General features: G+C 60.0%; 1 protein-coding gene across 1 annotated transcript in view; it reads right to left on the minus strand.

The window, feature by feature from the left end:
• The window catches only part of ESPL1 (extra spindle pole bodies like 1, separase), a 32,193-nt gene extending 11,476 nt beyond the window's left edge, over nt 1-20,717 (minus strand). The window contains exons 1-21 of the mRNA XM_039705867.1: nt 20,625-20,717; nt 20,346-20,362; nt 18,818-19,613; nt 18,044-18,148; nt 17,472-17,592; nt 17,043-17,179; nt 15,731-16,017; nt 14,959-15,285; nt 14,429-14,588; nt 13,862-14,020; nt 13,521-13,558; nt 13,159-13,318; nt 12,692-12,812; nt 12,074-12,213; nt 9,461-9,595; nt 8,234-8,353; nt 6,413-6,584; nt 5,491-5,622; nt 4,869-5,025; nt 3,065-3,174; nt 732-2,494 (exon numbers count right to left, since the gene is read on the minus strand). Coding sequence (XP_039561801.1) covers nt 732-2,494; nt 3,065-3,174; nt 4,869-5,025; nt 5,491-5,622; nt 6,413-6,584; nt 8,234-8,353; nt 9,461-9,595; nt 12,074-12,213; nt 12,692-12,812; nt 13,159-13,318; nt 13,521-13,558; nt 13,862-14,020; nt 14,429-14,588; nt 14,959-15,285; nt 15,731-16,017; nt 17,043-17,179; nt 17,472-17,592; nt 18,044-18,148; nt 18,818-19,613; nt 20,346-20,362; nt 20,625-20,717 — 5,250 coding nt within the window. The remainder of the gene's footprint in view (nt 1-731; nt 2,495-3,064; nt 3,175-4,868; nt 5,026-5,490; nt 5,623-6,412; nt 6,585-8,233; nt 8,354-9,460; nt 9,596-12,073; nt 12,214-12,691; nt 12,813-13,158; nt 13,319-13,520; nt 13,559-13,861; nt 14,021-14,428; nt 14,589-14,958; nt 15,286-15,730; nt 16,018-17,042; nt 17,180-17,471; nt 17,593-18,043; nt 18,149-18,817; nt 19,614-20,345; nt 20,363-20,624) is intronic.
• Nucleotides 20,718-21,001: the final 284 nt, after the last annotated feature.

Consider the following 21,001-nt stretch of genomic DNA (forward strand, 5'->3'; position numbering starts at 1 on the left):
CCCAAAATTTTAATCCCAAAATTTTTCCTCACCTTCCCAAAGTTTCACCCACGCCACCAAATCTTCCCACTAAAATTTTCCTTCCTTTCCCAAAATTTCCTGTCCCCAAAATGTTCCCCCACAAACGTTTTCTGCCCCCCCAAATTTTCCTCCCCTTCCCAAATCCTTTTTCCCCCCAATAATTTCCTCCCAAAATTTTTCTTCCCCAAACTCCCCCCACCCCTCCCCAAATTTCCCTTCCCAAACTTTCCCTCTCACCAATTTCCGCCCCTCAAATTTCCCTTCCCAAATTTCCCCTCCTCCCAATTTTCCCACCAAATTTCCATCCCAAATTTCCCTTCCCAAACTTTTCCCCCCAAATTTTCCCTCCCCAAACTTTGCCTCCTCCTGATTTCTCCTCCAAATTTCCCATCTCAAATTTCCCTTCCCAAACTTTTTCCCCCCAAAGTTTTCCCTCCCCAAACTTTTCCCCCAGTTTTCCCTCCCCAAATTTCCCTCCCCAAACTTTTCCCTCCCCAAATTTGCCTTCCCAAACGTTTCCCTCCCCAAACTTTTCCCCCCAAAGTTTTCCCTCCACAAATTCCCCCCCAAATTTTTTCCTCCCCAAACTTTTTCTCCTCCCGATTTCCCCCCAGATTTCCCTTCCCAAACTTTTCCCCCCAGTTTTCCCCCCCCAGATTTCCCTTCCCAAACTTTTCCCCCAAACTTTCCCCCCCCAGGCCCGGGCTCACCCTGATGCGGGACTTGACCCTTCCTGGCATTTTGGGGGCCCTGCGGAGCCGGGAGCTGCCCCCGGGCGGGGAGGGCTCCTCGCTGAAGATGGTGAAGGGGGTCCTGGGCCCCCCCAGCAGCGCTTTTGGGGGCACCCCCGATTTGGGGTGAGGGGTGCAGGGCCCCCCCGGCCGCAGGACAATGGGGGGGACCTCGGGGTCTGAGTCCCCCAGGGCGAAGACGTCCCCAAATTTGGGGGGCTTCACTTTTGGGGTCTTCCCCGCCTTGGCTTTGGGGGCTTTGGCTTTTTGGGGTCCGGTTTTGGGCGGGGCTTTGGGGGTTTTTTGGGGTTTTGGGGGGTTTGGGGTGGGTGGGGGACGGGGGGTCCAGGCCTGGGCCAGGATGTCATCCATGGAGTGGCCGAGGGCGGCGGCCACGCGGCCGAGGGTGGCCACGGCTTTGGCCAGCAGCAGAGTGGCCACTGCCACCCCCAGGCCGGCCACGGGGGGGCTTTGGGACCCCAGGAGGGTCAGCCCCCGCTCCAGCTCCTCATCCCAAACTGGGGGGCACTGGGATGCACTGGCCAGGCTCTGCAGGGCCAGCGTGGAGTAGCCAGTGGCCACCAGCTCAGCCAGTGGGCCCAGGGTGCTGTCCCCAGGAGGGTCCCCAACCCCAAAGGTGTCCCCATTCCTGATGGTGCCCCCATTCCCAGCGGGATCCCTGTCCCTGGAGTGATCCCACAGGTCCCTGTCCCCAAGGGTGTCCCCATCCCCAGGAAGGTCCCTGTTCCCAGGAATGTCCCCATCTCTGATGGTGTCCCCGTTCCTGGAGAGGTCCTGCAGGCTCCTGTCCCCAAGGGTGTCCCTGCTCCCAGAGGGGTCCCTGTCCCTGATGGTGTCCCCAATCCCAGAGGGGTCCTGCAGAGCCCTGTCCTTGTCCCTGCTGATGTCCCCAATCCCAGAGGGGTCTGACAGACTCCTGTCCCTGACAATGTCCCCATTCCCAGGAATTCCCTTATCCCTGACCACGTCCCCATCCCCAGAGGGGTCCTGCAGGCTCCTGTCCCTGTCGATGTCCCCAATCCCAGGAATTCCCTTATCCTTGGTGCTGTCCCCAATGCCAGGAGCTCCCCCATCCCCGCCGATGTCCCCAATCCCAGAGGGGTCTGGCAGGCTGATGTCCCTGTCCCCGCCGATGTCCCCAATCCCAGAGGGGTCTGGCAGACTCCTGTCCCTGTCCCTGCCGATGTCCCCATCCCCAGAGGGGCCCTGCAGGCTCCCGTCCCCATCCCCAGGAGTCCCCCCAGCCCTCCCGCTGCCCCCAGCCCCCGGGCCCTGCCCCGTGCCCCCCAGCTCCCGCGCCAGGCGCGTGCCGGCGCTGCCACAGCGTGCCAGCACCGCCCTGAGCAGGGCCAGCCCCGGTGCCACCTCGCCGGCCAGCAGCCGCGCCCGCGCCTGTGCCAGGAGCCAGCGCAGCGCCAGCGCCAGCAGCGCGGGGTCGCGGCAGAAGGAGCAGGGACACGCCGAGGGGTGGCACAGCAATTCCAGGCTCCTCCAGGCTTTGCCTCCCTTCAGCTCCGGCGAGGCCGTGAGGGCGTCCGGCGGCTCCGGGAGCGCGGCCGGAGCCAGGGCGGCCAGCGAGGGACCCTGCAGGAACTCCTCGTCCTCCTCCCCGCCAGGAACGGCGTCGGGAACGGCGTCCTGAGGTTTCCTCCTCGCCACGTGGCCCTTCCGGAGCTGGATCTTGGCCCGGCGTCGCGGAGGGTCCCGGCGGGGTTTGGGTTCTGCAATGGGAGGTCAGCAAGGATTTGGGGTTTGGAGGCTTGTGGGGAATGATTCCCAGAGGGGTTTGGGCTCTGGAGGGGAGGGAAGGGATGTTTGGGGTCGTGTTCCTAAAGGGATTTAACCCTGAAAGGGATGTTTGGGGTTGTGTTCCTAAAGGGATTTAACCCTGAAAGGGATGTTTGGGGTTCTCTTCCCAAAGGGATTTAACCCTGGACAGGATGGAAGGGATGTTTGGGGTTCTCTTTAACCCTGGAGGGGAAGGAAGGGATGTTTGGGGTTGTGTTCCTAAAGGGATTTAACTCTGGAGGGGAGGGAAGGGATAATTTGGGATTTTCCAGCCCAATGAAGGGTCCAAAACACTTGGATCCTGTCCGAGCTTGATCCTTCCCCCAGCCTCAAACTGGGATCACTGGGATTTCCCCCATTCCCAGACTGGGATTTCCCCTGTTCCCAGACTGGGATCACTGGGATTTCCCCCACTGGGATCTCTGGGATCTCCCCCGTTCCCAGACTGGGATCACTGGGATTTCCCCCACTGGGATCTCTGGGATTCCCCGTCCCAGTCTCACCAGTCGGTGGCTGCAGCAGGAACTGGGCGTGCTGCAGGTGGGACAGGCTCAGCTCCAGCTCCCCCTGCTGCAGCTCCAGCTGGGACTGCAGCACCAGGAACCACGTGCACCTGTGGGAAACGGGAAAAAATGGGGAAAACGGGGAAAAAATGGGGAAAACAGGGAAAAAACGGGGGGGAAAAACCCCTCAGAGGCCACCAGAGCTGGGAGGGGGTGGGAATGAGCTCCTGCCCTGCCTGGGATGCTCACTCAGCTCCTGGCCCACCATTCCTAAAGGATCCCAACCCCAACCCCAATGATCCCAATGACCCCATTCCCAATCCCAATGATCCCATTCCCAATCCCAATGACCCCATTCCCAATCCCAATGACCCCAATGATGTCATTCCCAATCCCAATGACTGCAATCACCCAAATGATCCCAATGACCCCAAACCCAACCCCAGTGACCCCAAACCCAACCCTAATGACCCCAAATCCAATCCCAGTGACCTAAACCCAATCCCAATGACCCCAACCCCAATGACCCAAACCCAACCCCAATGATCCCAATCCCAACCCCAGTGACCCCAAACCCAATCCCAATGACCCCAAACCCCACCCCAATGACCCCAAACCCAACCCAAGCACCCCCAAGACCCACCCTAATGACCCCAAATCCAATCCCAGTGACCTAAACCCAATCCCAATGACCCCAACCCCAATGACCCAAACCCAACCCCAATGATCCCAATCCCAACCCCAGTGACCCCAAACCCAACCCTAATGACCCCAAATCCAATCCCAGTGACCTAAACCCAATCCCAATGACCCCAACCCCAATGACCCAAACCCAACCCCAATGATCCCAATCCCAACCCCAGTGACCCCAAACCCAACCCTAATGACCCCAAATCCAATCCCAGTGACCTAAACCCAATCCCAATGACCCCAACCCCAATGACCCAAACCCAACCCCAATGATCCCAATCCCAACCCCAGTGACCCCAAACCCAACCCTAATGACCCCAAATCCAATCCCAGTGACCTAAACCCAATCCCAATGACCCCAACCCCAATGACCCAAACCCAACCCCAATGATCCCAATCCCAACCCCAGTGACCCCAAACCCAACCCTAATGACCCCAAATCCAATCCCAGTGACCTAAACCCAATCCCAATGACCCCAACCCCAATGACCCAAACCCAACCCCAATGATCCCAATCCCAACCCCAGTGACCCCAAACCCAACCCTAATGACCCCAAATCCAATCCCAGTGACCTAAACCCAATCCCAATGACCCCAACCCCAATGACCCAAACCCAACCCCAATGATCCCAATCCCAACCCCAGTGACCCCAAACCCAACCCTAATGACCCCAAATCCAATCCCAGTGACCTAAACCCAATCCCAATGACCCCAACCCCAATGACCCAAACCCAACCCCAATGATCCCAATCCCAACCCCAGTGACCCCAAACCCAATCCCAATGACCCCAAACCCCACCCCAATGACCCCAAACCCAACCCCAGTGACCCCAGTGACCCCAAACCCAACCCAAATGACCCCAAACCCCACCCCAATGACCCAAACCCAATCCCAGTGACCCCAGTGACCCCAAACCCAATCCCAATGACCCAAACCCCACCGCAATGACCCCAAACCCAGCACTGACCAGCGGGCGGCCTGCAGGTGTCCGGCCAGGGTCAGCCCCTCAATGCTGGTCACCATTCCCCAGTGACCCCAGTGACCCCAAACCCAGCCCCAGTGACCCCAATGACCCCAAACCCCCCCGCAATGACCCCAAACCCAGCACTGACCAGCGGGCGGCCTGCAGGTGTCCGGCCAGGGTCAGCCCCTCGCTGCAGAAGGCCCTGGCCTGGCACAGGACCTCGCAGTGGCCCAGCAGCGTCACCAGGCGCTGGCAGCAGCCCAGGGTGTCCCCCAGCACCTGCCACTTGTGCACCAGCGCCAGGCCTGGGGACAGCGGGGTGGCACTGGGGACACTGGGAGAGCCCTGGGGTGGGGAGGGGTCCCGGGGAGATGGGATGGGGAGGGGTCCCGGGGAGATGGATGGGGAGGGGTCCCGGGGAGATGGGATGGGGAGGGGTCCCGGGGAGATGGAGCCATTCCCAAGGCTCCTGGACCTTCCCATGGAGTTCAGCTCATTCCAAGAGATCCCAACCCCCCCTGAGGGACCCCCAGCCCATCCCAGGGACCCCAAACCCATCCCATCCCATTCCAGAGGCTCCCAGGGACCCCAGTCCCATTCCAGGTACTCCAAACCCATTCCCATCCCATCCCAATGACCCCAATCCCATCCCAGTAACCCCGATCCCACCCCAATGACCCCGATCCCACCCCAGTGACCCCGATCCCACCCCAGTGACCCCAGTGACCCCGATCCCACCCCGGTGACCCCAATCCCACCCCGGTGCTGACCGCAGTCGGGGCCGGGCTCCTCGGGCGGGCGGCTCCGGGCGCTGCCCAGGACGTCGCTGCCCACCAGGAACACCAGGACGCTCCTCAGCAGCTTCTGTGCCTCCAGCAGGGCCACCTTGGGGCTGCTCCAGCCTGGAATGCCGGGGCATCAGCACAGGGCACCCCCCGCCCTTCCTCCTCCTCCTCCTCCTCACAGCAAAGCTCTGGATCCCGACTCACCCCGTCCCTTCCTCCTCATCCCAAATCCCTTCTTCCTTCTCCTCTCCAAACTCCTTCTTCTTCTTCCTCCTCCTCATCCCCAAAACTCCTCCGTGCTTCTCTCCAGCCCTAAATTCCCTTCCTCTTCCTCCCCCATCCCAAAACTCCCTCGCTCTTCCTCCTCCTTATCCTCAAAACCCCTCCCCTCCTCCTCCTCATCCCAAACCCTCTCCCTCTTCATCCCAAACTCTTTCCCTCTTCCTCCTCCTCATCCCTAAACTTTCTCCTTCTTCCTCCTCACCCCAAGCCCTCTCCCCCTTCCTTGTCATCCCAAACCCTCCTCTCCCTCCTCATCCCAAACCCTTCTCTCCCTCTTCCTCCTCCTCCCAAACCCTCTCCCTCTTCCTCCTCACCCCAAACTCTGTCCTTCCTCCTCCTCATTCCTAACTCTCTCCTTTCTTCCTCCTCCTCACCCCAAACCCTCTCCCTCTTCCTCCTCATCCCAAACTTTTTCCCTTCCTCCTCATCCCAAACTCTCTCCCTCTTCCTCCTCACCCCAAACTCTGTCCTTCCTCCTCCTCATTCCTAACTCTCTCCCTCTCCCTCCTCCTCACCCCAAACCCTCTCCCTCCCCAGCCCACACCCTCTCCCCATCCCTGCTCCCGCCCAGCCCCCCTGGGGTGGATTTCCCCCTCCCCAGCCCCGTTCCCTGCCCCGTTCCCACCGTGCTGCCGGAGCTGCTGGCGCAGCGGCGCCGCCAGGAGCGCCGGGGGCAGCTCCAGGAACGCGGCCACCAGCTGCAGCCGCTGCGCCCGGGCCAGGTACCAGCCCCTGGTGGCCCTCTGGGCACACGGCTCCCTCAGGGCCTCCAGCAGCAGGGCCACGCCCTCATCCACCTGGAAAAAGGGGAAAAAATGGGAAATATTGGGAAAAATGGCATTTGGGATCACGGGCGTGATCCCAACCCAATCCCAATCCTTTTATCCCGTCCCGATCCCATCATCCCAGTCCTTTTATCCCATTGCTCCATCCCAATCCCATTCCAGCAGCAGGGCCACACCCTGATCCGCCTGGAAAAAGGGGGAAAAATGGGGAAAAATGGGATTTGGGGTCATGGGGGTGATCCCATCCCAATCCTGTTCCAGCAACAGGGCCACACCCTCATCCACCTGGAAAAGGGGAAAAAATGGGAAATATTGGGAAAAATGGCATTTGGGATCACGGGCGTGATCCCAACCCAATCCCAATCCTTTTATCCCGTCCCGATCCCATCATCCCAGTCCTTTTATCCCATTGCTCCATCCCAATCCCATTCCAGCAGCAGGGCCACACCCTGATCCGCCTGGAAAAAGGGGGAAAAATGGGGAAAAATGGGATTTGGGGTCATGGGGGTGATCCCATCCCAATCCTGTTCCAGCAACAGGGCCACACCCTCATCCACCTGGAAAAGGGGAAAAAATGGGAAATATTGGGAAAAATGGCATTTGGGATCACGGGCGTGATCCCAACCCAATCCCAATCCTTTTATCCCGTCCCGATCCCATCATCCCAGTCCTTTTATCCCATTGCTCCATCCCAATCCCATTCCAGCAGCAGGGCCACACCCTGATCCGCCTGGAAAAAGGGGGAAAAATGGGGAAAAATGGGATTTGGGGTCATGGGGGTGATCCCATCCCAATCCTGTTCCAGCAACAGGGCCACACCCTCATCCACCTGGAAAAGGGGAAAAAATGGGAAATATTGGGAAAAATGGCATTTGGGATCACGGGCGTGATCCCAACCTAATCCCAATCCTTTTATCCCATCCCAATCCTTTTGTCCCATCCCAATCCCATCATCCCAGTGATTTCATCCCATCCCAGCCCTTTTATCCCATCCCGATTCCATCCCATTCCAAATCCTTTATCCCATCCCAATGATTTTATCCCATCCCAGCCCTTTTATCCCATTCCAATTCCATCCCATTCCCAATCCCAGCCCTTTTATCCCATCCCAATTCCTCCCATCCCAATCCTTTTATCCCATCCCAATTCCCTCCCATTCCCAATCCCAACCCTTTTATCCCATCCCAATTCCATCCCATTCCCAATCCCGTAATTCCAGTCCTTTTATCCCATCCCAATTCTCCCCCATTCCCAATCCCAGCCCTTTTATCCCATCCCAATTCTCTCCCATTCCCAATCCCAGCCCTTTTATCCCATCCCAATTCTCTCCCATTCCCAATCCCAGCCCTTTTATCCCATCCCAATTCCATCCCATTCCCAATCCCGTAATTCCAGTCCTTTTATCCCATCCCAATTCTCTCCCATTCCCAATCCCAGCCCTTTTATCCCATCCCGATTCCATCCCATTCCCATTCCCAGCCCTTTATTCCCATTCCCAATCCCAGTCCTTTTATCCCACCCCAATCCCCTTCCAGCAGCAGGACCACACCCTGCTCCACCTGGAAAAACCAGGATTTAGGATCACCCCATCCCACACCCCTTCCCCCAAATCCCCCACCCCACAATTCCCTATTTTTTTTTAGGAAATTCCCAATTTTTGCCTTTTTCTGGAGGCAGCAGAGGTGGCTGCGCAGCAGGAGCCGGGAATGGCGCAGGAGCAGCCGGGAATCCTCGCTGCCCTCGTCCTGCCCCAGGCACAATTCCAGCTCCTCCAGGAAAACCTGGGAATGCCACGCCTGGATCAGCACCTGCACCCCAAACCCCACCCTGGGGGGAGGATTTTCCCAGGATTTTTGGGATTTTCACGGGATTTTGGGGATTTTATAAGGATTTTTGGGATTTTCCCAGGATTTTTGGGATTTTCACGGGATTTTGGGGATTTTATAAGGATTTTTGGGATTTTGGGACACCCACAGTTCCCGGGGTGTCCCAAACCCACTGAAATCCTTTTCCTGGGGTTTTCAGGATTCCTGGAGTTCCCCAGTTCCCTGAAGTCCTTCCTGGGGGTGATTTTGCTGGGATTTTGGGAATTCTGGAATTCCCCCCATCCTGAGGGTTATTCCCACATTTCCCTGGGTTTTGGAAGGACATTTCCAAATAATTTCCCTGGATTTCCGTGGGTTTTGGAAGGACATTGCCAGATTTCCCTGGGACCGGGAAGGACATTCCCAGATTTCCCCAGATTTGGGAAGGACATTCCCAGATTTCCCCGGATTTGGGAAGGACATTCCCAGATTTCCCAGGTTCCCCAGGATTTAGGAAGGACATTCCCATATTTCCCAGGATTTGGGAAGGACATTCCCCTACTTCCCAGGACTCCCAGGATTTGGGAAGGACACTCCCAGCTGTACCTGGGCCCGGGCCGGGCAGCGCAGCCCCAGCAGGATTTCCCGGGTTGGGAAGGACATTCCCCAGGATTTGGGAAGGACATTCCCCTATTTCCCAGGATTTCAGAAGGACATTCCCACATTTCCCAGGACTCCCAGGATTTGGGAAGGACATTCCCATATTCCCCAGGATTTGGGAAGGACATTCCCAGATTCCCCAGGATTTCAGAAGGACATTCCCAATATTCCCAGGATTTCAGAAGGACATTCCCAGATCCCCCAGGATTTCAGAAGGACATTCCCACATTTCCCAGGACTCCCAGCCGTACCTGGGCCCGGGCCGGGCAGCTTCATACACCCCAGAAAAGCTCTTCACTGAAGCTTCCCTCCCAGGATTTAGGAAGGACATTCCCAATATTCCCAGGATTTCAGAAGGACATTCCCAGATCCCCCAGGATTTCAGAAGGACATTCCCACATTTCCCAGGACTCCCAGCCGTACCTGGGCCCGGGCCGGGCAGCGCAGCCCCAGCAGGACGCGGCTCAGCCGGCACAGGGCGTCGGCCGCTCCCGGGCCGTCCCCGAGGCGGCGGCACAGCGAGCGCAGCAGCAGGAGGCTCTCCAGGGCCTGCACGGGCTGGGAAGGGGAAAATCCACGGATAAACCCCCCAAAGGCAGCCCAGGGGTCCTGGCAAAAGCTCTCCCTGCTCTTCCTCATCCCAAATTCCCCCTTCCTCCTCCTCATCCCCAGGACGCCTCATTCCTTCTTCTCCTCTTCATCCCAAATTCTCCTCCTCTTCATCCTCCCAAACTTTTTTCTTCTTCTTCCTTATCCTAAACTCTCTCCTTACTCTTCATCATCCCAAAACACTCCTCATCCTCCTCTTCATCCCATTCCTTCCCCCTTCCTCTTCATCCTCCCCAACTTTTTCCCTCTTCTTCCTCATCCCAAACTCTCTCTCCTCTTCATCATCCCAAACCTTTTCCTTTTCCCTCCTCATCCCAAACTCCCTCCTCTTCCTCCTCATCCCAAAACTCCCTCCTTCCTCCTCTCCCACATCCCCAAACTCTTCCCCTCCCTCCTCTTTGTCCCAAATTCCCTCCTTCCTCATCCCAAACTCTCTCTCCTTGTCATCATCCCAAACCTTTTACCTCTCCCTCTTCCTCCTAAACTCCCTCTCTCTTCCTCCTCATCCCAAACTCCCTCCTCTTCCTCCTCATCTCCAAACTCTTTCCCTCCCTCCTCTTTGTCCCAAATTCCCTCCTCCTTCACTCCAAACTCTTTCTGCCTTCCTCCCCACCACCCCAAACCCTGTCCTTCCTCCTCCTCCTCCTCCTCCCAGCCCAGCCCCCCTGGAGCTGGGGCCCACCTTGTCCTGGAGGCGGTAGAGCTCGGCCAGGAGCTGCAGGGAGCTCACGGTCTGCTCCGGGCTGCGCACCTCGGGAACGCCGGCTCCGGCCAGCAGCTCCTTCCACAGGGCAAGGGCTTCATCCAAGGGCTTGGACAGAGCTGGGGGCACACGGGGCTCAGGAAGGAACCCCAAAATGCTGTTCCCAAAGTGGGATAATCCTGGGGAGTCGTTCTCAGCCTGCCAGGGTCTTGTGCTTCCCAGAAAATCTCATCAGTGGGGCTGGAAAGGCTCTTCCCAATCCACCGGCATCCCAAAAAATCCCTTCTCAATCCATCAGGGCTCCAAAAACCCCTTCCCAACCTTCCAGAATCCTATAAGAGCTCTTCCCAACCTACCATATTCCCAAAAAAACTCTTCCCAACCTTCCAGGATCCCTAAAAACTTCTTCCTGCCCCTTCAGGGACTTCATCCGTCCTACAAAACACCTTCCCACCCCTCCAGGGTCTTCATCCATTCCACAAAACCCCCTCACTCACCCCAAAATCCCCTTCCCACCCCTCCAGGGTCCTCATCCATCCCACAAAACCTCTTCCCATCCTTCCAGGACCCTCATCCATCCCACAGAACCTCCTCACTCACCCCAAAATCTCCTTCCCACCCATCCAGGACTCCCACCCATCCCAAAAATCCCCTTCCCACCACTCCAGGGTCTTCATCCATCCCACAAAATCCCCTTCCCATCCTTCCAGGGTCTTCATACACCCCAGAAAAGCTCTTCACTCACCCCAAAATCCCCTTCCCACCACTCCAGGACCCTCATCCATCTCACAAAACCTCTTCCCATCCTTCCAGGGTCCTTATCCATTCCACAAAACCTCCTCACTCACCCCAAAATCCCCTTCCCATCCCTCTAGGACTCCCACCCATCCCACAAATCCCCTTCCCACCCTTCCAGGACCCTCATCCATCCCACAAAACCTATTCCCATCCCTTCCAGGACCCTCATCCATCCCACAAAACCTCCTCACTCAGCCCAAAATCCCCTTCCCATCCTTCCAGGGTCTTCATACACCCCAGAAAAGCTCTCCCCTCACTCCAAAATCCCCTCCCAGCCCTGCAGGACCCCGCTCACCGCTCTCGGAGCTGAGGCTGCAGCGGATCCCGTCCCGCGCCTCCGGCCGCTCTCCCTCGGGATCCCGATCCCAGCCCGGCTCCGGGGCCCGGCCCCGCCCGCGCCGCTCCCGGGCCACGCTCTGGGAGGGAGGGGAGTTCCAGCAACGCCCGAAATCCCGGGTAAATCGCACCCAGGGAACTCCAGGAATCCCCAAAATCACAAAAATCCCGGGAAAATCGCACTCAGGGAACTCCAGGAATCCCAAAATCCCGAGAAAATCGCACCCAGGGAAATCCAGGAATCCCAAAATCCCAAAAATCCTGGGGAAATCGCCCCCAGGGAACTCCAGGATTTCCCAAAATCCTGGGAAAATCACCCTGGAAAATCTGGGTGTCCCAAAATCCCAGGAAAATCATCCCTGGGATGGGTTTGGGGCACCCAGGGAACTCCAGAACCTCTCTCTTCCTCCTCATCCCAAACTCCCTCCTCTTCCTCCTCATCTCCAAACTCTTTCCCTCCCTCCTCTTTGTCCCAAATTCCCTCCTCCTTCACTCCAAACTCTTTCTGCCTTCCTCCCCACCACCCCAAACCCTGTCCTTCCTCCTCCTCCTCCTCCTCCCAGCCCAGCCCCCCTGGAGCTGGGGCCCACCTTGTCCTGGAGGCGGTAGAGCTCGGCCAGGAGCTGCAGGGAGCTCACGGTCTGCTCCGGGCTGCGCACCTCGGGAACGCCGGCTCCGGCCAGCAGCTCCTTCCACAGGGCAAGGGCTTCATCCAAGGGCTTGGACAGAGCTGGGGGCACACGGGGCTCAGGAAGGAACCCCAAAATGCTGTTCCCAAAGTGGGATAATCCTGGGGAGTCGTTCTCAGCCTGCCAGGGTCTTGTGCTTCCCAGAAAATCTCATCAGTGGGGCTGGAAAGGCTCTTCCCAATCCACCGGCATCCCAAAAAATCCCTTCTCAATCCATCAGGGCTCCAAAAACCCCTTCCCAACCTTCCAGAATCCTATAAGAGCTCTTCCCAACTTACCATATTCCCAAAAAAACTCTTCCCAACCTTCCAGGATCCCTAAAAACTTCTTCCCACCCCTCCAGGGTCTTCATCCATCCCACAAAACCTCTTCCCATCCTTCCAGGACCCTCATCCATCCCACAAAACCTCCTCACTCAGCCCAAAATCCCCTTCCCATCCTTCCAGGGTCTTCATACACCCCAGAAAAGCTCTCCCCTCACTCCAAAATCCCCTCCCAGCCCTGCAGGACCCCGCTCACCGCTCTCGGAGCTGAGGCTGCAGCGGATCCCGTCCCGCGCCTCCGGCCGCTCTCCCTCGGGATCCCGATCCCAGCCCGGCTCCGGGGCCCGGCCCCGCCCGCGCCGCTCCCGGGCCACGCTCTGGGAGGGAGGGGAGTTCCAGCAACGCCCGAAATCCCGGGTAAATCGCACCCAGGGAACTCCAGGAATCCCCAAAATCACAAAAATCCCGGGAAAATCGCACTCAGGGAACTCCAGGAATCCCAAAATCCCGAGAAAATCGCACCCAGGGAAATCCAGGAATCCCAAAATCCCAAAAATCCTGGGGAAATCGCCCCCAGGGAACTCCAGGATTTCCCAAAATCCTGGGAAAATCACCCTGGAAAATCTGGGTGTCCCAAAATCCCAGGAAAATCATCCCTGGGATGGGTTTGGGGCACCCAGGGAACTCCAGAATTCCCCAAATCCCAGGAAAACCCCATCCCACCTTTTCCAGGAGGGCCTCGAGGGTGCAGATGTGGAGCCAGAGCAGGGCCTGGGCGCGCTCGTCCAGGAGCTGATCCCGCATTTGGGAATTGCAGGTTTGGGAATTCCGGGCCAGCGACTCCAGCAGCCTCAGGGCCTCCTGGACGGCGTCCAGGGCGGAGCTGCGGGAACAGGGACTCCCAAAATCCAAGGAATCGACCCCAAAATCAAGGGAACAGCACCCAGAGTCCCAGGGATGGGATAGGGGGATTGGGATGGGGGATTTGGGATAAGGGAAAGGGGATGAGAGATTGAGATGGAGGAATGGGATCAGGACTGGGATGGAGGATTGGGATCAGGATTGGGATCAGGATCAGCACCCACCAGTCGGTGTAGGCGCTGAAGCTGTGGCTGCACAGCAGCTGGGCTGGGATCAGGACTGGGATGGAGGATTGGGATCAGGATTGGGATCAGGACCAGGACCAGGACCAGGACCAGGACCAGGACCAGGACCAGGACCAGGACCAGGACCAGGACCAGGACCAGGACCAGGACCAGGACCTAAAAACTTCTTCCCACCCCTCCAGGGTCTTCATCCATCCCACAAAACCTCTTCCCATCCTTCCAGGACCCTCATCCATCCCACAGAACCTCCTCACTCACCCCAAAATCCTCTTCCCATCCTTCCAGGACCCTCATCCATCCCACAAAACCCCCTCACTCACCCCGAAATCCCCTCCCAGCCCTGCAGGACCCCGCTCACCGCTCTCGGAGCTGAGGCTGCAGCGGATCCCGTCCCGCGCCTCCGGCCGCTCTCCCTCGGGATCCCGATCCCAGCCCGGCTCCGGGGCCCGGCCCCGCCCGCGCCGCTCCCGGGCCACGCTCTGGGAGGGAGGGGAGTTCCAGCAACGCCCGAAATCCCGGGTAAATCGCACCCAGGGAACTCCAGGAATCCCCAAAATCACAAAAATCCTGGGAAAATCGCACTCAGGGAACTCCAGGAATCCCAAAATCCCGAGAAAATCGCACCCAGGGAAATCCAGGAATCCCAAAATCCCAAAAATCCTGGGGAAATCGCCCCCAGGGAACTCCAGGATTTCCCAAAATCCTGGGAAAATCACCCTGGAAAATCTGGGTGTCCCAAAATCCCAGGAAAATCATCCCTGGGATGGGTTTGGGGCACCCAGGGAACTCCAGAACTCCCCAAATCCCAGGAAAATCATCCCTGGGATGGGTTTGGGGCACCCAGGGAACTCCAGAATTCCCCAAATCCCAGGAAAACCCCATCCCACCTTTTCCAGGAGGGCCTCGAGGGTGCAGATGTGGAGCCAGAGCAGGGCCTGGGCGCGCTCGTCCAGGAGCTGATCCCGCATTTGGGAATTGCAGGTTTGGGAATTCCGGGCCAGCGACTCCAGCAGCCTCAGGGCCTCCTGGACGGCGTCCAGGGCGGAGCTGCGGGAACAGGGACTCCCAAAATCCAAGGAATCGACCCCAAAATCAAGGGAACAGCACCCAGAGTCCCAGGGATGGGATAGGGGGATTGGGATGGGGGATTTGGGATAAGGGAAAGGGGATGAGAGATTGAGATGGAGGAATGGGATCAGGACTGGGATGGAGGATTGGGATCAGGATTGGGATCAGGATCAGCATGGGCACTGAAGCTGTGGCTGCACAGGAGCTGGGCTGGGATCAGGATGAGGGTTAGGATGGAGGATCAGGATCGGGATTGGGATCAGGACTGGGATGGAGGATTAGGATCAGGACTGGGATCAGGATTGGGATCAGGACCAGGACCAGGACCAGGACCAGGACCAGCACCCACCAGTCGGTGTAGGCGCTGAAGCTGTGGCTGCACAGCAGCTGGCCCAGCTCCAGCAGCGCCGCCGCCCTGGGCAGGCTCCGGCCGGGGTCCGGCGCTGCCGGGGGGTCCCGGCTGCCCCCCGGCTCCTGCCCTCCCGGGGGGTTCCAGGCTCCCTGGGGGTCCCACAGGCCCAGCAGGTCGCACAGGACGTTGTAGCGCTCGGGCGCCGTGGGGCCCCGCAGGCCTTTGTAGGCGTGCAGCTCGGCCAGCAGCAGCAGCAGCAGCGCGTCCCCGCTCAGGGGCTGCCCGTGGCAGCGCGACTGCGACTGCAGCGCGTCCCGCAGGGTCCTGCCAGCGCCATTGGGATCAGAGCCACAAACAGGGGGGTTTGGGTGGGGTCATGGCATGGGAGGGAGGTCCGACCCCGTTCTGCCTTCCCCTATCCCAGGGGGCTCCTGATTCCCCTCCCAATCCCAGCCCAATCCCATTCCCCCATCCCACTCCAATCCAAATTCCCCCACTCCATTCTCCCCATCCCAATCTCCCCTTCCCACTCCCTTATTCCAATCCCCCATCCCAATCCTGCCACCCCAACCCCCCATCCCATTCCCTGATCCCAAATCCCCAATTCCCCAAATGTCAATGCCAATCCCCAGTCCCAAAACGTCAATCCCAATCCCCACTCCCAAACCCCTGATCCCAAACCCCATTCCCCATTCCCAAATTCCCAATCCCCATTCCCTGATCCCAAATCCCAATCCCCCATCCCAAACCCCAAACCCCATCCCCTCACCGCAGCCTCAGCTCCTCCGCTCCCTGCTTGGCCGCCTCCGTCTTGATCCTGGCCCAGAGCGCCACCGGCTCGGCCACCAGCGAGCCGGGCTGGCCCGGGGTGGCCTGGGGACGCTGGCACTGTGTCCCCTGTCCCCAGGACTGTGTCCCCAGCCCCCAGGAGCATGTCCCCTGTCCCCAGGACTGTGTCCCCAGGGCCAGCAGCCACTGGGCCACCGCGTCCAGGGCGCGCTCCGGCCGGCCGCGGCAGCGCCAGCTCTCCACCTGCAGCCGGAAGCACCTGTGGAGCTGGGGAGGGGGGGCAACGGCAGATCCTCAGGGATCCCAGTACGCCCAGTATGCCCAGTATGCCCAGCGACCCCGGGCTCCACCCCAGGACCCCATCCCAGTACCCCCAATATGCCACCCCAGTACCCCAGCCAGCACTCCCAGTATCCACCTCACTACCCCATCCCATTACCCCCATATTCCACCCCACTACCCCATCCCAGTACTCCCAGTGCCCCATCCCAGCACTCCCAGGGCTCCCAGTGCCCCATCCCAGTACTCCCAGTGCCCCCATTACCCCCATCCCAGTATCTCCAGTACCCCCAGTACCCCCCCTCCCAGTATTCCCAGAACCCACCCCTGCATCCCAGTACTCCCAGTAGCCCATCCCAGTGCCCCCAGTATCCCCCAGCCCAGTTCCCACAGTACCCCATCCCAGTACTCCCAGTGCCCCATCCCAGTACTCCCAGTGCCCCCAGAACCCCACATCCCAGTGCCCCTAGTGCCCCATCCCAGCGCTCCCAGTACCCCCCATCCCAGTACTCCCAGTGCCCCCATCAGCCCATCCCAGTACTCCCAGTGCCCCATCCCAGTACTCCCAGTGCCCCCAGTGCCCCATCCCAGCGCTCCCAGCGTCCTATCAGCCCATCCCAGCGCTCCCAGTGCCCCCATCAGCCCATCCCAGTACTCCCAGTGCCCCATCCCAGTACTCCCAGTGCTCCCAGTGCCCCATCCCAGTACTCCCAGTGCCCCCAGAACCCCACATCCCAGTGCCCCTAGTGCCCCATCCCAGCGCTCCCAGTACCCCCCATCCCAGTACTCCCAGTGCCCCCATCAGCCCATCCCAGTACTCCCAGTGCCCCATCTCAGCACTCCCAGTGCCCCCAGTACCCCATCCCAGCGCTCCCAGTGCCCCCATCAGCCCATCCCAGTACTCCCAGTGCCCCATCCCAGTACTCCCAGTGCTCCCAGTGCCCCATCCCAGCGCTCCCAGTGCTCCCAGTGCCCCATCCCAGCACTCCCAGTGCTCCCAGTGCCCCCAGTACCCGCTCGGGGGTGGCCCCAGGCCAGCCGTAGCCGTGGCCGGCCAGCACCGCCCGGCACAGGGGCTCGCACACGGCTCCGGCCGCTTCCGGAACGTTCCGGCTCTGCCAGGCCTGGCCCAGGCGGAAGGCGGCCGCAGCTGCATCCGGAGGGGACAAAGTGACCAACGGGACAGGGAGGGGACGCTGCAGTGACCCCTCCTCGTCCAGAGCTGATCCCAGCCCCTCGGACACGGAGTGACCCCTGGCCAGCCGGGATAGGGACACCGAGCCACTGACCACTGGGGACACAGGGATGGGGACAGGAGGTGGCACTGACTACTGGGGACGGGGACAGGAGGTGGCACTGACCACTGGGGACACAGGGATGGGAACAGGAGGTGGCACTGACCACTGGGGTCACTGGGGACAGGGACAGGAGGCGGCACTGACCGGTGACATCGAGGAACTTGCCCCTCTCGGCCTCGGGCAGCCCCTCCAGCCCCTCCAGCATCCAGGTGACACTCTGGACACAGCTCGTGGTCACCTGCGCCAGCTCCGGCCACCCCGAGGGCTGCGGGGACACCGCGGGTCAGCCGGGAGCCCTGAGCCACAGGGGACACTGCAGGGCCCCCAGAGCCACAGGGGACACTGCAGGGCCCCCCGAGCCACAGGGGACACGGCAGGGCCCCGCAGCCCCGAATTCCAGCCCCACAGCCCAGGGGAGAAGCTTCCAGAACCCCTCAGTCCCAAATTCCAGCCCCACAGCCCATGGGAGAAGCTTCCAGCACCCCCAGAACCTTTTCAGGGTGACTCAATCCCCAAATTCCAGCCCCACAGCCCAGGGGAGAAGCTTCCAGAACCCCCTCAGGGCATTTCAATCCCAAAATTCCAGCCCCACACCCCCATGGGAGAGGCTCCACCCCAAAATTCCAGCCCCAAATCCCATGGAGTGGCTCCACCCCAAAATTCCAGCCCCAAATCCCACGGAGAGGCTCCCAGCCCCCAGGGATCCGGATCCATGCCTGGCAGCGCTGGAATATTTCGTGGATGGCGTTGGAGAAGAGCTGGAGGCTGTGGAACAGCAGCTGCTTCACCATCACCTGCTCCTGGATGGAGTCAGGAGGGACCTGGGAACGGGAAAAATGGGATTTGGGAATGATCAGAGACCTGGGAATGGGAAAATGGGATTTGGGAATGATGGGAGGGAGCTGGGAATGGGAAAAATGGGATTTGGGAATGGGAAAAATGGGATTTGGGAGAAGGAAAATGGGATTTGGGAATGATGGGAGGGAGCTGGGAATGGGAAAATGGGATTTGGGAATGGGGAAATGGGATTTGGGAATGATGGGAGGGAGCTGAGAATGGGAAAAATGGGATTTGGGAATGATGGGAGGGAGCTGGGAATGGGAAAATGGGATTTGGGAATGGGGAAATGGGATTTGGAAATGATGGGAGTGAGCTGGGGATGGGGAAAATGGGATTTGGGAATGATGGGAGGGAGCTGAGAATGGGAAAAATGGGATTTGGGAATGATGGGAGTGAGCTGGGAATGGGAAAAATGGGATTTGGGAATGATGGGAGGGAGCTGAGAATGGGAAAATGAGATTTTGGGGTCCAGGAAAGCGGAAAAAGGGGATGTGGAGGTTCAGGAACTCCAGGAGCTGCTGCTGGCATGGAGAAAAGTGGGATTTGGGACTCCCTAAGTTCCAGGAGCTGCTGGCAGGGCTGGGAGCAGCACGGAGTGACCCCGAGAGACCCCAGGGAACCCCAGAACTCCTCCTCCTCCTCCTCCTCACCTGGGCCAGCAGCCGCCGCAGCGCCCGCCCGTGGCCCTGGCAGAATGCACAGACCCCGGGCAGCTCCTGGAGGCCGAGGGGCAGCTCCTGGCTCCTCCTGAGCACCTCCCCGAGCTGTGCCAGCACCAGCTGGGAGCTTTCCAGCAGCAGCCGCAGAACCCTTCCGGAACATTCCGCCGCCAGCGCCGCTCCCGCCCGGCTCAGCGCCGGCCCCACGGCCCGCACGCTTCTGGTCAGCACGGCCCGGCTCAGCTGGATCCCGGCTTCCAGCAGCTCCAGAGGGGCTCCCAGAGAATTCCCAGCTCCCAGGAAGGTTCTGGATTCCTCCAGGGCGTCCAGGGCGTCGCGGGGCCGCCGGGCCTTGCAGAGCTGGCGGCAGCGCTCCCGGGTGAGCTCCAGGAAGCACAGGGACTCCTGGAGGCCCGGCGGCTGCGGGGCCTCGTCCCTGAGGGTGTCCAGCAGGAATTCCCGGAGCTGCCTGGCCACGAAGAGCGGGCACGGAGCCCGGTGAGCCTCGTAGAGGGCGGCGGCGGCCGCGGCGTGCTGGGCGCTCTGCGAGGCGAAGAAGGGCGGCTGGAAGGATTCCCGAGGCGACACCTCCCCGTCCCGCGACTCCAGCAGCAGCAGGAAGCGCAGGGCACGGATCCTGGCCGTCAGCACCGCCCTGCCCTCCTCCCGGGGCCGCTCCGGCCCGGCTAGAACGGCCGCGGCTCTCCAAAGAACAGCAAAAGCGCCGGAGGTGACGGCGGCCCAGTCGGCGTCGCGGCGGCCGCGCCGCAGCCGCGCGGGGCATTTCCTGGGGGGAATGGGGGTTTGGGGTCAGGACAGAGCCCCTCAGGGGTTGTTTCCTAGGAAAAGAGGGATTTGGGGTCAGGGCAGAGAGCCTCGAGGGGCATTTCCTGGGGGAAACGGGGTTTGGGGTCAGAGCACAGCTCCCTGACATGAATTTCCGGGGAAAAGAAGGGTTTGGGGTCAGAGCAGAGCCCCTCAGGGGTTGTTTCCTAGGAAAAGAGGGATTTGGGGTCAGGACAGAGACCCTCGAGGGGCATTTCCTGGGGGAAACAGGGGTTGGGGTCAGGGCAGAGCCCCTTGAGGGGCATTTCCTGGGGGGAATGGGGGTTTGGGGTCAGGACAGAGCCCCTCAGGGGTCGTTTCCTAGGAAAAGAGGGGTTTGGGGTCAGAGCAGAGACCCTTGAGGGGCATTTCCTGGGGGAAACAGGGGCTTGGGGTCAGAGTAGGGGATGTTTCCTGGGGGACAGAGGGGTTTGGGGTCAGGACAGAGACCCTTGACATGCATTTCCTGGGAAAAGAGGGATTTCAGGGGTTGTTGCCTGGGGGTCAGAGCAGGGGTCATTTCCTGGGAAAAGAGGGGCTTGGGGTCAGAGCAAAGACTCTCAGGGACATTTCCTGGGAAAAGAAGGAGTCAGAACAAGCTCAGAATCCCCCAGAGGTCCCACAGTCAGATCCAAGGGTTTTACTGGGAAAAGGAGTCAGACCCCAGCCCAGAATTCCCCACAGATCTCCCCACCAGATCCCGAGCTTTTCCTGAGGAAAAGAGGGATCAGAGCCCCAGATCCCGAGGAAAAGAGGGATCAGAGCCCCAGACCCCGAGCTTTTCCTGAGGAAAAGAGGGATCACAGCCCCAGATCCTGAGGAAAAGAGGGATCAGAGCCCCAGATCCCGAGGAAAAGAGGGATCAGAGCCCCAGATCCCGAGCTTTTCCTGAGGAAAAGAGGGATCAGAGCCCCAGATCCCGAGGTTTTCTCAAGGAAAAGCCGGATCCGAGCCCAGCCCCTCCCGGGCTCACCCGGATCTCCTCCAGGCGCTCCTCGATGCCTGCCCAGCCGTCCGTGCTTCCATCCTTTCCTTCTTTCCCTTCTTCTTCGTCCTTCCCGGCCATCCCGGGGGCTTCTCCTGAGGGGCTTCTCTGCGATATGGGGCTGGGAGGCCAAGGGGAGGTGTGGGACCCCCAGAACCCCCCAAAACCCACAGAGCCCCCCCCAGCCGCGCTTCTTTGCCCCCTCAGTGCTCCAGAGCACCCCCAGCCCCAATTCCTGACACCCCAAAGACCCCCAGCCCCAATTCCTGACCCCCCCGAGCCCCCAGCCCCCAACCCCCCCCGGCCCGCCCCCCGCGCTCACGCTGCGCCGCTGCTCCGCCAGGGGGCGGGGCCCGCCGCGCGCC

The sequence above is a fragment of the Passer montanus genome, unplaced genomic scaffold (genome assembly GCF_014805655.1).
Source record: "Passer montanus isolate IOZ18808 unplaced genomic scaffold, ASM1480565v1 scaffold187, whole genome shotgun sequence".
Lineage (NCBI taxonomy): Eukaryota > Metazoa > Chordata > Aves > Passeriformes > Passeridae > Passer > Passer montanus.